The sequence below is a fragment of the Trichoplax adhaerens genome, genomic scaffold, assembly GCF_000150275.1.
Source record: "Trichoplax adhaerens TRIADscaffold_4 genomic scaffold, whole genome shotgun sequence".
Classification (NCBI taxonomy): Eukaryota; Metazoa; Placozoa; class Uniplacotomia; order Trichoplacea; family Trichoplacidae; genus Trichoplax; species Trichoplax adhaerens.
In genome coordinates, this window is record NW_002060946.1 from 4,112,341 (window position 1) to 4,127,391 (window position 15,051).

Here is a 15,051-nt window from a genome sequence, read left to right on the forward strand (position 1 = left end):
ATGAGTGTATATACAACTACTAGATACAATAAGAATTATCAGTATCTAAACTGTAACATGCAGACGTTACCTAATGGCCTAGTAAGTGGAACACATGATCCATAATTCGCCAATATGTTTAAAATACCGACAATAAAATAATATCTTGTTTGCTTAATCTATTGCCTAAAGGGTATGGGCGGTCAATTTGATTATTTTGGATTATGGATTGATGCGGAATACGGTAAAGGCCATAGTATGGCTGGACCAAAGTGTACAACCTACGGAAGTCCACAATTGTCCGGGAATAAAACTTTTGAGATTGATTGTCTGGAAGTATGGAGTATCGGAAAAAAGAAGAAGGACGATGATAATGATGTATATTGTTATAAAATAGTTGTAACCAGAATAGTGATGTAATAGTAGTATATTTATCCATTAATCCTCCTATTGCTTATAATTATTGTAGGAGAATAAAAGAAGTATACTCGATCAAGATCCTAGTGCTAAAGCCCTACTGGAGTTGATGGGTAAGAAGCAACATAGTGAAGGGCTTAGGGAACCTGAAAATAACTAAATTTTCATTGAAGATCCCTAACGGAGATAGTTTCAATAACAAAATAATTAGAATATTATTAAATAATGGTGATAGTCTTACAATATACGCGTAAAATTGTGCAATTTTAGAAGTAGAACGTCATTTTACTGCTAATAGTAATTGGGCTGTTATCTGATGCATTGCTCTGTATGATTAGCCATCACAAATAAGTTCTGCTTTGGCTGTTACAATATTATTGCCCATAGTCACCGATATAGGGGTATAATGAGGCTATCCTAAAAGTTGATAACGAATCAATATTAATGTATATAAAATTCATATTGTTACAATAATAATATTAACAACATGAAAGCTAAGCCAGTAAAGGAGATATTACCTGTTGCACAATATCATAATTTAAGAATCTGATATACAAAGATTGACGTTAAAAAATGAACGTATTTGTATTTTTTATTTATTGCTGATAAATTGAGCTTTTCAGTGATATTCCTAAACTTCACTTTGTAACATACCAAGAAGTTTTCAATGCATTTCTATCCTGAACTCACTTGATTTGGATATAATCGTAACACTTATATACTGCTAATACATATTTTATACAGGAATAAAGAATTTGTCTTCTTTCATTTAAAATTACAGCGAAATTGCCTATACTAAAATAATTTGGGTTAGATGAAATGTTAGTTATACAGGTAGAACCATGAAGGGATTTTTTAAAATTTTTTTCTTGTAAACCATACACTACTACAAAGAAGTGACTACGAAATATACTATTGCGCCTGCTTACATTTAATTATCTTATGCTTATTGAGATAGCTTACATTTCAGTAAATTATAATTATTACAGTGAAAATATAATAAAGCTACTCGTAATCCTTGAAGTCGACGAGTAATATAGTCATACCAATTTCAAGAAAACGAAAACCCCAGAATGCAATGAGGTCAATAATGTCGCATGATGTTATACATTAATAATGCGCTACAACGGCATGGATATTCTAATTCAGTGTCAGCTTGAATATATGATCTTTTTTAATTCTTTAGTTACATTAATTCGCACTGCCATATACACATTTCTTTCTACGGTGCCCTGCGTAGACGTACCGATAGCCTAATTCAATGCATCACCTACGTCGTCATCGTTGTTGTCATCAGGTTCTAACGCATTGCCAGTACTTGATGCATTAGAATCTGGTAAGACTACTGTTGGAGGGCGTAAATCTCTTGCCAGTTTTGCAATCTGTTATGGTAACACAAATGCAGTTGTTACGCCATTTATAGAACTATGCTATAGGTGCACAGGATTATTAGTTAAATTTCGTACCTCGTTGTCATTATGTAATATTATAGGATTTCGAATGCATTTCTGAAATGTTTCGCTATCTCCCTCAGTGATGGAATCCAGTAAATTTTCTATTAATGCACCTTCTTCAGAAGTATCAAATCCGGGGTACCTAATAAAATCGTTCACTACTAATAAATAGTTGCTAAATATAGCAAAATATTTGGAAGTAAGAAAACTTACTCAGTGGCACTTCTAAAACAGTTATCAGCCGCAACTTTGTCTCCAAGTTTTAAATAAACAATAACCATAGCGATAATAGCCTAAACCGATAGAAACAGTTTAACGCAAGATCTATCTGATACCTTATAATCATATCTTGAAATGTTTATATAGCTTAGAATGCAGAAAGTTATCCATACCCTAAATACGGAGGGAAATTTTTCCATGCTTTGATATAATTCGCACTGTTGCTGCATGGTACCCAAAACGTTTGTGTACCTAAATAGTAGTGCAAATAATTTTATTATTTCATGTTAAACGAAAAGAGAACATTTCTCTCAAGATTACGAGTTGCTATGTCATAATTACTTTTTTAGTTTTAACTGTAATCTTGCAGCTTTGCCAACACATTCCACTGCCTCATTTGATTTTTCTTCAATCTAACGTAGATTTACATTTTTTAACAAATCAACGAATTTATAAAATTCATCACGAGAGGAAATGGTAAAGTACACAGAACATTAAGATCATTATCCAAAGACATTTTCATCTTAATCGCCACAGCAATGTACTTCGTTATCAGCATACCTTATGCAATTCACAGGCTCTTAAATATAGATCGATAGCAGTTTCTGCTTTTGTAGCCTCACAGATTCTTGAAATGAATATTTACAACAATTCAGCGTCAAAAGTATCCATTGTGCAGCATCATTAATTTACTGGAATCATTTTCTCCTATACTTACTTTGCAGCTCTATTTAGTGCCTGAGCAGCTGAAGCTGGTGATCCGTGCTCCGATAGCATAGAACTGTATATTAATAGAATCTGTTAAGTATAAATCACGGGCAAAAGGTCTATGCTGTCTCTCCTACAATAGCTAGATATTACAATACTATGGCATAGGTCATATAATAAGTTAGAATTTCAAAGATTTACCTGGCTTGTTTTAGAAGATCTACGGCCTCATCAATACAATTTAACTCCTATTGTTTTGAAAAGATTAAAATACTAAATGATAGCAAATCTAAATTTGATAAATTACTGTCCATTTCTTTAATAATGCTGTTGAAATTCTATTGTTATGATAACCTTTAGCATGAGTGCTGCCTGTTCATATGACCTACAAATACGAATGGAACAAATAGCAGATGAGTGTAGTAGCATACAATACGTATGGCAATTATTACGTTGATAACATATTATCTATATTACTCTTATTAGTTCATGAACTTACTTTGCTGCATGATAAAGACTGTTGTATTTATAAATTTAGGGTACACAATGCAAGTAACGGGTAAGTTAAGGAATCTATGATTAATCTTTGCTGCTTCTCGGGTGTGGGCTACTATAAAGCGTTTAGTCGTACTTATTAACATGTACAGATTAAGTGATAAGAAAGTTATGGATACGCCTGTGATTTCAACTGAGCTTCGCCGGCTTTCCTGAATGCTTCACTGGCTTTTTCATAAGACTTGGCGTTCTTGAAACAATTCCCTATATGGCATATGATGACAAGATAGGTCAATTCTTAAGGAATTTCATTCTCTATCAATCATAATTTCGTAATGTATTCAATTCTGATGCTCTCAACTATGTATCTATATGCAAAGTGCTTTTAGCTCTATACAATTAAGATTTCCTAAACTAGATAAAAGTTATCAATTAGGGTCAATAGTAAATTCTATCACAACAACAATATAGTATTTATAATTACTGTCTAATAGTAATGAAGATTGATGTTCTGTGTCTTTTATAAACTGATTTATATAAGAATGTCGACAGTTGGACGAAACTAGCTTTCATATTCTTCAGTGGTGTAAGACAATAAATTGCAAACCTGCTTTTGAGTAGTCAGATGCGGCTCCTTCCCAATCAGCACTCCATTTGAATAGAGAAGTCTTTATACTATAAAAGGATCGATAATTATGATATAACTGGTATGTTGATTGGATGATTGGAAAATAGTCTACGTACTTCTACAAGTGCTGATCATCATAGCTAGGCGTATGTCTAGTAAATGTTTTAATTTGTACATGACTATTTTCATTTTATCAGTACATTTGAGTCCTCGAGTATTGATTATTACATTGATATTAGTACTTGTTTAGTAAGACAAGTATAGTTAATCTACATCTAATCAAGACGCAAGTTAGCACAGAATTGAATTTACAGCACTGTAGTCCTTTTACATAGTGTTTATCGTCACTAATACGCTTATAGCAGGCCAAAGCTTTTCTATTTGTGAAGGCAGCACTATTTTAGAAATCAGAACTGAAAAAACATTCTATTGAAAAATACAACGTCGACAGCTAAAGCGAATGAGACAATTTCAATCATGATCTGTACAACTACCACTGCAGTCTCGTACAGTACTACCTTATGTATTAGATATAACTCGAGGATAGTGATTGAATTCTTGATCGCTGTGATAAATGCACAATCAAATATCATAGCCATATTTCACACATTTAACGTCAGTTAATCATTTTAACAAGCAACTAACCCACGATCATTCATATAAAAGTAGTCGACATCGACAGCACAATCATCGATATACGTATCCAATTCATCAGTCGAATGGTAGTACAGTATACGCATAGAATAACATAAAAAATTGACAGCGGACAAAGTTGAATAGTGACTGTTTATTTCCGTGATGATAAACTAAACTGATGATGGTTTGTATTTTGCTAGGCTAATTATAATTATACTTAGACTTTGAGTATATGTATATTTATTATACAGTACAGTAATACATTATATGATCTGGTTCAGTTTAGGAAAGCAAACCCATGGTAAACTTGTATCATCCATCGTTTACTCTATGTCAATCAACGCCGGTAATTTTAAGTCAATTTCTACTTTGTACAATATCCTATCATTGACACTTACCATTTCTCTGCAGCTGCTAGATATTGTAAACCTTCTCTGATCTTGCTTTCACTTCTGCTGGACATTTTCAACTTTTTCCACTACGAAAAGATCAACACATTTAACACTACTACTACAGCAATCGAGTTTGGCTGCAAGTCAAGAACTGCCCAGGCTTATAGTGGTCGTCGGCGGAGAAAGCGTTATAGTAGTACTGTATTAAGACCGTAAGGAATGGGTATTATACTCACTTACTCAGTAGGGTATAGCGTGTACAGTCTTGACTTGTCATCTGTAGTGGAGTGTATAGCCGTCCGCACCGTCCGTAGTACTGGAGTCTGTTGTGGTGATTCAGAATACTCTAAACGACATTAGTTTTGCTCATTGACGTGGTATGGATTCAGTTCTGATACCCTTTCATGGGGTTCTAATGTGGGCTTCAGGTGCAAACCGCTACCAATAGCCCACTATACGCTGGTCTCCTATGCCTAATCGTCGAATGGTATGGAATAGAATCATACAGGTCTTGCAAATTGCAAGCAAAAACAATATCGTCACCACTGGTTTCGACGTTTACTCATTGACTTCCATTGCAGTCTAGAAGTCCTCAACTCAAGTCCACCATACGAGTACGAAAGATACTGTACGGGTGTTGCAAATTGCAAGCAAAAGCAATGTCGTCACCACTGGTTTCGACGTTTACTCCAGTGACTTACACTGCACTAGAAGTCCACAACTCAAGTCCACCATACGAGTACTACAGTTCCATACGATCAGTAGTACAGTACACTGTACTGTACTATACAGTGTACTGTACATAGTACTGTAAAGCCTACAGTATCAGGGAAGAGTCTTTCCCAGAAGTACCGTACTGTACACTCACAGTACTGTAACACGAAATCCATTACGTCATGACTATCGACTTTTGCTGGATTAATTTGCATTTGAAAAATCTTCCTTCATCTAGGATGATCTAATGGTTATTTATACATTTTTTGAATATTCAAATGTAGTGATGTTTCCGCTGTTATCAATGATACAGAAAGCGTTATGCAGTAACTGATCATTGTATAGGTGCATACTGTGGGTCGGAACGACTCGAAGATAAAGACCATCAGCAAGGACAGTAATTCTACAATTCTATCATTACTGGTATAGTAGAGTTCAAATGGCTGCGACGATCCATGGACAACTATTTTTTTTTAGTCGTTCCGTTCATGGTGGATCATAATAATCACTTTATCGTTATTATTATTTAAAAGTGGCGAAGCCAGGCATAAGATATTATAACCATTGTTTCGCATACAGGTAGCGGTTTTATCTTGTTTATCTTATACTGCAAGCATGCATGTAAAGATTATTGTGTACTGTAGATTGAGTTGCAATCTCGAAATAGAAATAATCGACCACCTATTTCAACTTATCCAATGCTACTTGAACTATAGAAAGCGATAACATAAAGACTCGACTAAACTAAAATTCGGGATATAGCTTCCATTAATAGCTTGTATTAGCTGCTTATTGGCTGCAATACTCTAGTTCAGTCAATAACATTAGGGATACGATTGGATCAAGGTGCGATACAATTTATTCTCCTATAGGATTTACTGTAATACTTACTTCAACAAACATGTCTTCTCACAATATTAACAATAAAACAGTCATAAAATTCATTTATCATATCAGATCTGGTGAAAAGTAGTTATACAATGATAGATGCTACTTGTTTACACTTCATTCTCAAATCGGGATTATACTTCATCGATCAATGATCACGGAAATAACGTTAAAAATTGGCACATCATAATCATATATCATATACCCGTATAAAATAGTATATAAAATACCAAGTCATCAACATATTATAGCTATTAGGCATATGTAACACAATCTATTACTAGATATTTTACTAACATCCTCATACAATCAATCCATGGAGCTGATTCGTTTATTGAATTAGCATTAAACTTTTGATAAATTTATAAATAGACAAGAATTACCCTACTGATCACATCTGCTTCAAAGTGGATAATAAAAATCGGATGAATTAGCTGTAATAATATAATAATAGAATAGAATTCACTAATACATTTAGTTAGCAATTAGTACAATATAAATATCTTAAGCTCAGTCATACCAAATTACAAAAAGTGGTTAATAATAACAACGTTATTCCGGTATTCCACTTTACTATTTATTTACTTTCAGTTATCGTACTCTTCTTATTTTCCAGTTTGAAGACAATGTATGAAAAGCTTTAACAGGCTTAAAAGTGAAACAAAAAATAATCAAAATGGATAAAGATAGGTTAGAATATGCCACTATATCACTCTATGTATCTAGTGTTATACACGGTATTATCCATCTTTAGTTATTTTCGCTTAGAGAAACTAAAGTGGCACATTGCCGATAGTGCTACAATTTACTTTAACGTCATGGCGTCATTTTCATGAACGACAATGCACCCCATTATAAGTCTAGTGGATAATCTTTCCCTATCTTATTAGGTAATAGCAAAATTTTCATCATGTTTATGTTTATTCTGTTCTGCCTTTATTAATTAATGTAGATTGCAGATTTCAAGTCCGTATTTGGAATTCCACGATATTTGGAGGTCTTTTTAATAAATCCGTTCTCAATAGCACTATATGCCATATCAATAATTGATACTGCAACTGGCCTAAATTTTAATCCAAGATCTTTAATAACCTACACCATGGTAGCAAAAAATTCAAATTTTAATGCATTAACATATTTGCTGTGCAACTTAACTTGACAACGATTAAAAAAATTAAGATTATTATTTACTAATGGCTTGACTACTTATTTAAAATTATCACTAACAGTATAATATACACACTTTACTGTTTTGAAAAATGGCAGTTTTTCCGATAGCTGGTATGACTTGCTTAAGCGATTTATTTACTAACGCAACTCCTTTTATTACAATTAATGGAGTTTCGTCTTTGGTAACTTTATAGCCTACAGTCAAAATAATACATGCTCAATTAAAAATTTTATAGTATTGACTATTTCCAGTATCAATCGCTGTGAATGATAATTACTATAGAATCATATAGAGTATAAAAGGAATGTATATAACTCAGAAGTAATACAGCTTGAGAGAAAGATATTTAAAACTGAACCTTGTGGTTCAAATTCTTCTGCAAGATATCCTGCAATATCTTTAATCCAGACATTTCCCGATATCGCAAGGTATCGATTACCTAAACCGTAGAAAAATAAATTGCTATAACATGCACAAGTGATCAAAGTAAATTAAATTAGAACTAAATTTTATAACACGACTTACTGTAAAGTAGTGAATAACTAAGACAAAAATCAAACATACGAGTACATCCATACAGCATCACACAAGGTTCATTAATAAAGCCGATGAAATATAATTTAAGCATATCATACTGCAACAATGGATAAAAATTATCGTAAATACTAGCAATTCACAAATTTAATAATGTAACAAGAAAAAGTGTATAAATTCTTACTAGTATGCGCTATTTAACTGCTAATCATGGATAAAAGACGTAAAACATCTTATTAAAGAACAGTAAATTTTAAAAGCAAAGCATGCGTAAGGCTTATTGAAATTTTGCAATGAAAGATTAATTTACAAGCTTAATATTTGTAGTAATGTTAACCTGGAGCTCTTGCAGATGTCATTGCTGCAATGTGAAGGGCAGCAACATCACGAACATCTACTATTCTTAGGCATATCTTTGGTACAATAGGAATCTTCTTTTCCAACAGGTTTTTAACGATCTGTTCCACATTGTGATGTTCCCGGTAAATTTAAAAAAAGTAACTTATATTAATGAATATGCTAGCGCATTAAATTTTCTCTGTAGGTACATACATTAAGTATATTTTTAAATGATATGTTCCTGTTATTATGTTAAATTATTATTAACTGCAATACTTATTTGGTAATAGTCGAGAGTTAGTAATTATTTTTAAGAAGTCCTAGAATAAAACTAGAATATTAAATACTTGAAATTATCTGATTTGTTATAGTAAAGTTCAGGATGGATCAGAATGTATCTATGATACATATGGAGAAAAAACAATTGCCAGGTAGTACTCGTATGTTATTCATGCTTGAAAGTAATCGATATGAAATATAATTATCATAGTAATAGGATGAAGTGCAGTATTAAATCTGTATTAGTCATGGTAGGAGTGAGAATAATTTGATTTTTAAAAGTACTTACTAAACGCTAGAATAAATATGGCCTTATCATTATATTATGCTTGTTATAAGTATTGCAAGTATTAAATTTGTTACTAATTACGCTTACTGTATCATATATCTGTTATAAATTAAAAGTATAAAACATAAAGTGTATATTCGCATTGTTTAAATAAAATCATAAACCTACGCTAGTATTGCAATCATAAGTATATTAAACTCTCATGAAACCTATAAATATATATCTACATATATCAAACAAATATATAACCAAATTACTAAATTCTCATTGCTGAGTTATAAAGATACTATCAGACAGAAATGATTAATTTACGACGAAATTTATTTACATTAAATGTGAAAACAAATTCGTAGTAGTTAATATGGCAGCTAAGATCAAATACCCGGTACAGAATTTTGCGTAGATTAATTATACATTTATAGAAATCTATTACGTTCATAATTGATACATAAAGGTAATATTGTTTTGCAAATACTGTAGCATCAGTAAAGTATCAGCAACATATTAACCTAGTAGAAAAATTAGAGGACAGCTATAAAAGAGTACAAAAGACACTACTCGATTCTGTACCTCCAAATTACTGCATGTTGTTCCGGTTATAATAGGACCATACATATCACCAGGATTTATTACTACAATTTTCATTTTATTCTTGCCTATATGATATAATACAAGACAATATATTGTTATTTTTAGATTTAAATTTTACTTTAAAGTCTATCCTGTACGCAAATTCTGATGGTGTCAAGTTGTACCTTTTAACGTTTTAGCAAATTCCCAAACCGTTCTTTCAGTTAAAATTTTAAATTTTAAACAAGGCTGAATATTAGGATCGGTCTCGTCCGACCAGTCCTCTTCCGAGTATATTTTACCATCAACAATTGAACTTCCTATAAAGTATTGGTATTCAATATATTTTTGTTTCTGATTAGATGAATATAGATAATTAATCTAACATCTAACTAATACTTAAATACAATTATTATATTGAAGGTGACCAAGTAAAATTGTTATAAGTTTATGATGCAATTATTATGGTATCCAAAATGTAGAAAGGTTATAAGGTAATGATATATTTATGTTTCATTTCTGATTAAAATGATATGATATTCTATTATCTAATACTTAAAATTCAATTAGAACTGAAAATTCTCTCGTAGAAATTTTACAAGTTCACAATATAATTATTATGTACATAGAAAATAGACATATTTTAAGCAAGAGCATAAATATAGTAGAAGGAAGTCCCTTAGGGACCAATATAAGCTAATGTAATAGTATAAATTATCGCTATATCATCTAAGAGAGAATATAAATTTTAAATTAATATGTTTTTCCTAATTGTACAGTATTAAAATGAAAATTTACCAATTATAGCTTGATCTGAGCTAGTTATCACAACTCGTTGGACTGTCTTCGATCTACTACATGCTTGTAATAACAATTCAGCATTTTCTATCAGTTTGGCTTCGTCTTTAGGTGAGACACCGATACTGTCCATCGGAATGTGGCAAACATAAATACAATCTTGAATTGCTCTAAATTAAATGTAAGTAATATTTCAATATAAATTGCCTATAAATTTCATAACAAGAAAGTAAAAAATAAGACTAAAAGTAATCTTAGTAATATGAACATATTAATAGTGAAGTGAAGAATATTCTTAAAATATCAAATATCAAATAATCATAATTCTCTAATTTCTATAACTGCCATTATATCAAATTTTCTACGTATACGATACGACAAAAACATAAAATCTATCGTAGAGCTTTTCAGGTAGTAACTCTAACACGGGTGTTAATCAATCGTTAATAAAAATGATCTTGATTAGGTATTGTAGTAAAGTAATGCCTAATGAATCATTGTATTTGATATTTTTCTAATTTTACACATTGTGCTTATGGTATTCTTCTAATGTGAATAGGCTTAAAGAATTGTAAATCAAATCATTACTTGGAATAATACAATTTGTTTATAAACTTACTCTAACCAACTAGCCTCGTTTATAGGGTCAATCTGAATTAATTCCAAGTCTTCAAATGCATTTGCTGTCAGCTTTTTCAAACCTTTACTATTTTTGTCATTCGAATCGCGAACAGCTCCGCGAACCTGATACCCCTTCTGCAACAGCTGTAAGATAATATGACTACCTAGATGGCTCAGTCCATTAGTAACCAAGACTTTAGGAAGATTATTCTGACTCATTATTAGTTCCTTGTAGAATTTAAAGAGTTATTATTATTAGGCTTATTGCAATACTGTACTTTAACTTGTAATTAGTTACGATAACTTCTTATCTTGAATAATTTTCTTGCTATAGTGATTTCTTCTTCTGTTAGATTATTTCATGATTCAAATTTAAATAGCGTCATACCGTTATAAAATAACCAATTTTTACTGACAATAGTCAAACCTAAAAGTGTACAATTTTGTTAAATGTAAGAGATATAACCAGTACTAATGAAAAGACAAGTATACTCTTGACTACTTTTATATTGTCACCAATCGAAAGAAAATACAAGAAAGCAACATACGGTTTTGTAAAGCTAATCAACGCCTAATACTAGTGGTAGACTAAAATGATAATATAACTTATAAATTAGCTGTGCTAAAGCTTTATTCTTGGAACATACTGTATTGACTTTGCAATCAATTAAATATAGAAATTATGCAATGTCAACAATTAATTGGTATTGCTATTGAATAGTAAGGTATTGAATTGGACAAAGTGCCATATTGTTACTGAGATAACGGTGTCTATAGGCAGATTGTAGTCCTCAGTAGCTGACTAATGCAATTTAGCTATGCTGGTCAATGATACTACTAATTTATTCTTTTCTAATCACTTGGACAAATAAGAGGACATTTGCTATATTATGCTAACTTGAACTAATTACATTAGATGTTCGATATTAGACATACTACTAACTACTAATATCATCTTGTCTAAGTTCTAACCATTAACTTAGCGGTAATACAAAATAAAATAAAGAACTTATAATATCAGATCTCAACAAAATGTCCGACAATCTATAGTAACGTTTCATGTTAACTAGAATTGCATACTTTAACTAGAAGATACCGTTACTACATCAAAATCGATTACATAAACACGAAATTATCTTTTCAAAGATAATTTGAGTTACCATTTATAGTTTACGATATTTGTATAAAATTTATGCATTAGTGTAGCAACTATAGTACTATTAATCATTAGTCATAGTTTGCAAGTTGCAAGACATATTTTCATACTTAAATGGTTATCTGATATCAAGCTGTTAACCTTAATACTAAAGGTGACTTTAAATAGATGTAGAAATGTCTATAGTATGATTAATACTCCACGTTGCAAGTCTATAGGGTACCGTATATGCGTATCCTACTGTTTAATCATAACATTAGCGGAAATTTAGACAATCTGTATTGTTATAGAGCTTAAGCAGTTAACTTAATATTAAAACAATAATTCTAACATATTACTCTTCGACATATTCGTTAAGATCTATTAAGATTTCTTATCCTTCCAATTTTAGATATTGCTACGGATTGCTATTAATTATAATTCAAAGTACGTTTTTCCCTGTTGCAGACAGCGTCAAGCCGTTAACTATATATTTTCTTTAAAAAGTTATATTGGCCTATTTTATGACATAGAAACAGTTTAATGACAATTAATTCTTCGCTCCAGTTAATATTAAATGTAGTAATGTGATTAATGAATAAATTTTTCGCCACTTATGATTTCGATGATCACGGTAATAATATGTTAAGTTAAAATTTGAACATATGTACACATAGAATTCTTTAAATGATCGATTTTAAGTCTTCTTTTATGCATAAATTGAACATAGCTAATAAACTTTAATTTAAATCTCTACTTGATAGCTAATGATACGATTACAGATGTAGTGGACTTCTTTTCAGTTCTATGCCACGGTTACATCTTTGTTTTGCCGATGATTTTGAAATACATAACGTCTTTACACATAGGATTTTGTCGATTTATTGGTAATTTCAATATAAAGGATACAAGTGAGTTTCTTAGACAACAATAATAAATACCACCAAGTCCTTGAAGAAGTATCAGTGTGATGTATAGTAGACGATGGTATAGCATGATGTAAAAAAGCTTAATTCACAAAAATTGAAACATTCGTACTCGTAAGTGGCCACCTATAACGTACGAATATGGTAATGTAGGATACTTATCCTCACACAAACACCAACAGTGTTTTATTTGGATATTAATCGTTGATATTTAATTATAAGAAATTTACCAGCTGATGTAGTCATAATAAGAGAATTTACGGTAGTACAGTACAGTACTGTTTGCTATCCCGTATAGCGCATTAAGACGTATAATGTTTTTGTGAACTTCTTCGAAACTCGTGTAGTATAGTAAATACGCGTGTGTACTATTTATGCGTATATCCCTATAATATCAGCTCCAACCGATGATATTACAAATTGCTTAAGTTATTGTACTGTATATTGGTTATCAACAATGACATGCAAACTTATTCTTAATGGTTTTATTGCTAGTCTGAAGATTATAACAAATACGTACATTTTAAATAATTCTACAGTATGTTAATTCAGTGAATTAATTACAAAACAAAAAAACAAATTTCTAAAGAATGTATCTGCAAATGATTACGAGAAATAATTAATATCATTATTTTGTGAGAGAGTAAGGAATAAAATATGATATTAATAGATTTTTGCATAGATCTAAGGTGATCTACAGCACTTTTTATTCACTAAATTGTATATATCAGTTCTAAGTTACAATAGCACCGTAGATATAACATACGCAATTATTTGTAGTTACTAAACATTCGTGGTATAGAGAAAAGGGAAGCCTTATCGATAACAAAATGTATGAGTAGATAGTAAAATATCGATACAATGGTATCCAAGTACGATGTCGCTATAAAGTCATCATAGACTTAGGCATGGTCAGTATATGTCAATACGCAGTACAGAGTAAGCCTTCTATTAAACAGATGTCAAATAACATTTTCTTAATATAGGTCATCAGTAAAATGAAATGTTCAACATTACATACTTTACAGTAAATTGGAGTGTAGCATGTAAGTGCAGAATTCTTAAATTGACAGTTAGTTTGTCCATCGGCATTTACAATCTGTGTTCTAAGGAACTTGTATGCCATATAAAATATTGTAATACTGTTTTATTGCAGAGAACGAAAGGGCTTACAGATCCGCTACATCTTAAGTGTTGGTCATGGTTGGAGTATTTGTTAGCATGGTCGAAGAAATGGAAGTTGGCCCTACTGATACATTTGCCACGGCAGCTTTTTCAGCTCTGGCAGCAGCGCCAACTTTAATTCCATCTCGAACAATCGGATCTACAATATGAATATATTTAGGAAACCATTTATTAGATCTGTACCTATAATCCCTCAATATTATCATTCAAGATAATAATACTTACAAAAGTACGGATGGTCCATAGCTTCACGTGCAGTGATTCTCTCTTGATGATCATAACGTAATAGCTTATCTAAAAAATCGATTGCTTCGGAAGATACTAAGTGTTGATTTTCACCATGAATAAATCTTTCCCATTTCTTCTTAGAGTGCCTTTATTAAAGATGAAACAAAAAAGAAATTGAAATAACACTATCAAGAGTATATCATCATCGATCAACAGAGCTAGTTTCAGTAGAATAGTCATACCTTCCGAGCAAATCATGAAATCTTGGATCTAAGTCAATCTTGTATTTTTCAACGTAAGCATATAACTCATCCGTGCCTAGGACTTTGGCAATACGTACCAACTATTGAAGAATTATCATACTCTCAGTATGCTACAAGATTACAAGTTAATTCTGTAAGGTTACTCCAACATTGTACTATTATCTATTACCTGATCATAATTAT

General features: G+C 31.4%; 3 protein-coding genes across 3 annotated transcripts in view; 1 reads left to right on the plus strand and 2 right to left on the minus strand.

The window, feature by feature from the left end:
* Nucleotides 1-556, plus strand: TRIADDRAFT_24535 (uncharacterized protein; the record flags this gene model as incomplete). Its single annotated transcript, XM_002111492.1, has 3 exons — nucleotides 1-81; nucleotides 172-357; nucleotides 452-556. The coding sequence occupies 3 exons, from the start codon at nucleotides 1-3 to the stop codon at nucleotides 554-556; spliced, it is 372 nt and encodes a 123-aa protein (XP_002111528.1).
* A 1,093-nt stretch (nucleotides 557-1,649) lies between these two features.
* TRIADDRAFT_55641 (uncharacterized protein) lies at nucleotides 1,650-4,999 on the minus strand (the record flags this gene model as incomplete). The annotated part of the gene is made up of 12 exons (XM_002111987.1): nucleotides 1,650-1,778; nucleotides 1,863-1,992; nucleotides 2,064-2,143; nucleotides 2,243-2,321; nucleotides 2,412-2,482; nucleotides 2,631-2,697; nucleotides 2,788-2,850; nucleotides 2,979-3,025; nucleotides 3,132-3,162; nucleotides 3,277-3,280; nucleotides 3,880-3,947; nucleotides 4,935-4,999. 12 exons carry the CDS (start codon nucleotides 4,997-4,999, stop codon nucleotides 1,650-1,652), a joined length of 834 nt encoding a protein of 277 aa, XP_002112023.1.
* Nucleotides 5,000-7,862: 2,863 nt separating this feature from the next.
* The window catches only part of TRIADDRAFT_50201 (uncharacterized protein), a gene marked incomplete at both ends in the record, with an annotated part of 10,046 nt that continues 2,857 nt past the window's right edge, over nucleotides 7,863-15,051 (minus strand). Inside the window, 4 exons of the mRNA XM_002111988.1 lie at nucleotides 7,863-7,895; nucleotides 12,228-12,232; nucleotides 14,603-14,751; nucleotides 14,848-14,948. Of these exons, the coding sequence (XP_002112024.1) occupies nucleotides 7,863-7,895; nucleotides 12,228-12,232; nucleotides 14,603-14,751; nucleotides 14,848-14,948 (288 nt within the window). The remainder of the gene's footprint in view (nucleotides 7,896-12,227; nucleotides 12,233-14,602; nucleotides 14,752-14,847; nucleotides 14,949-15,051) is intronic.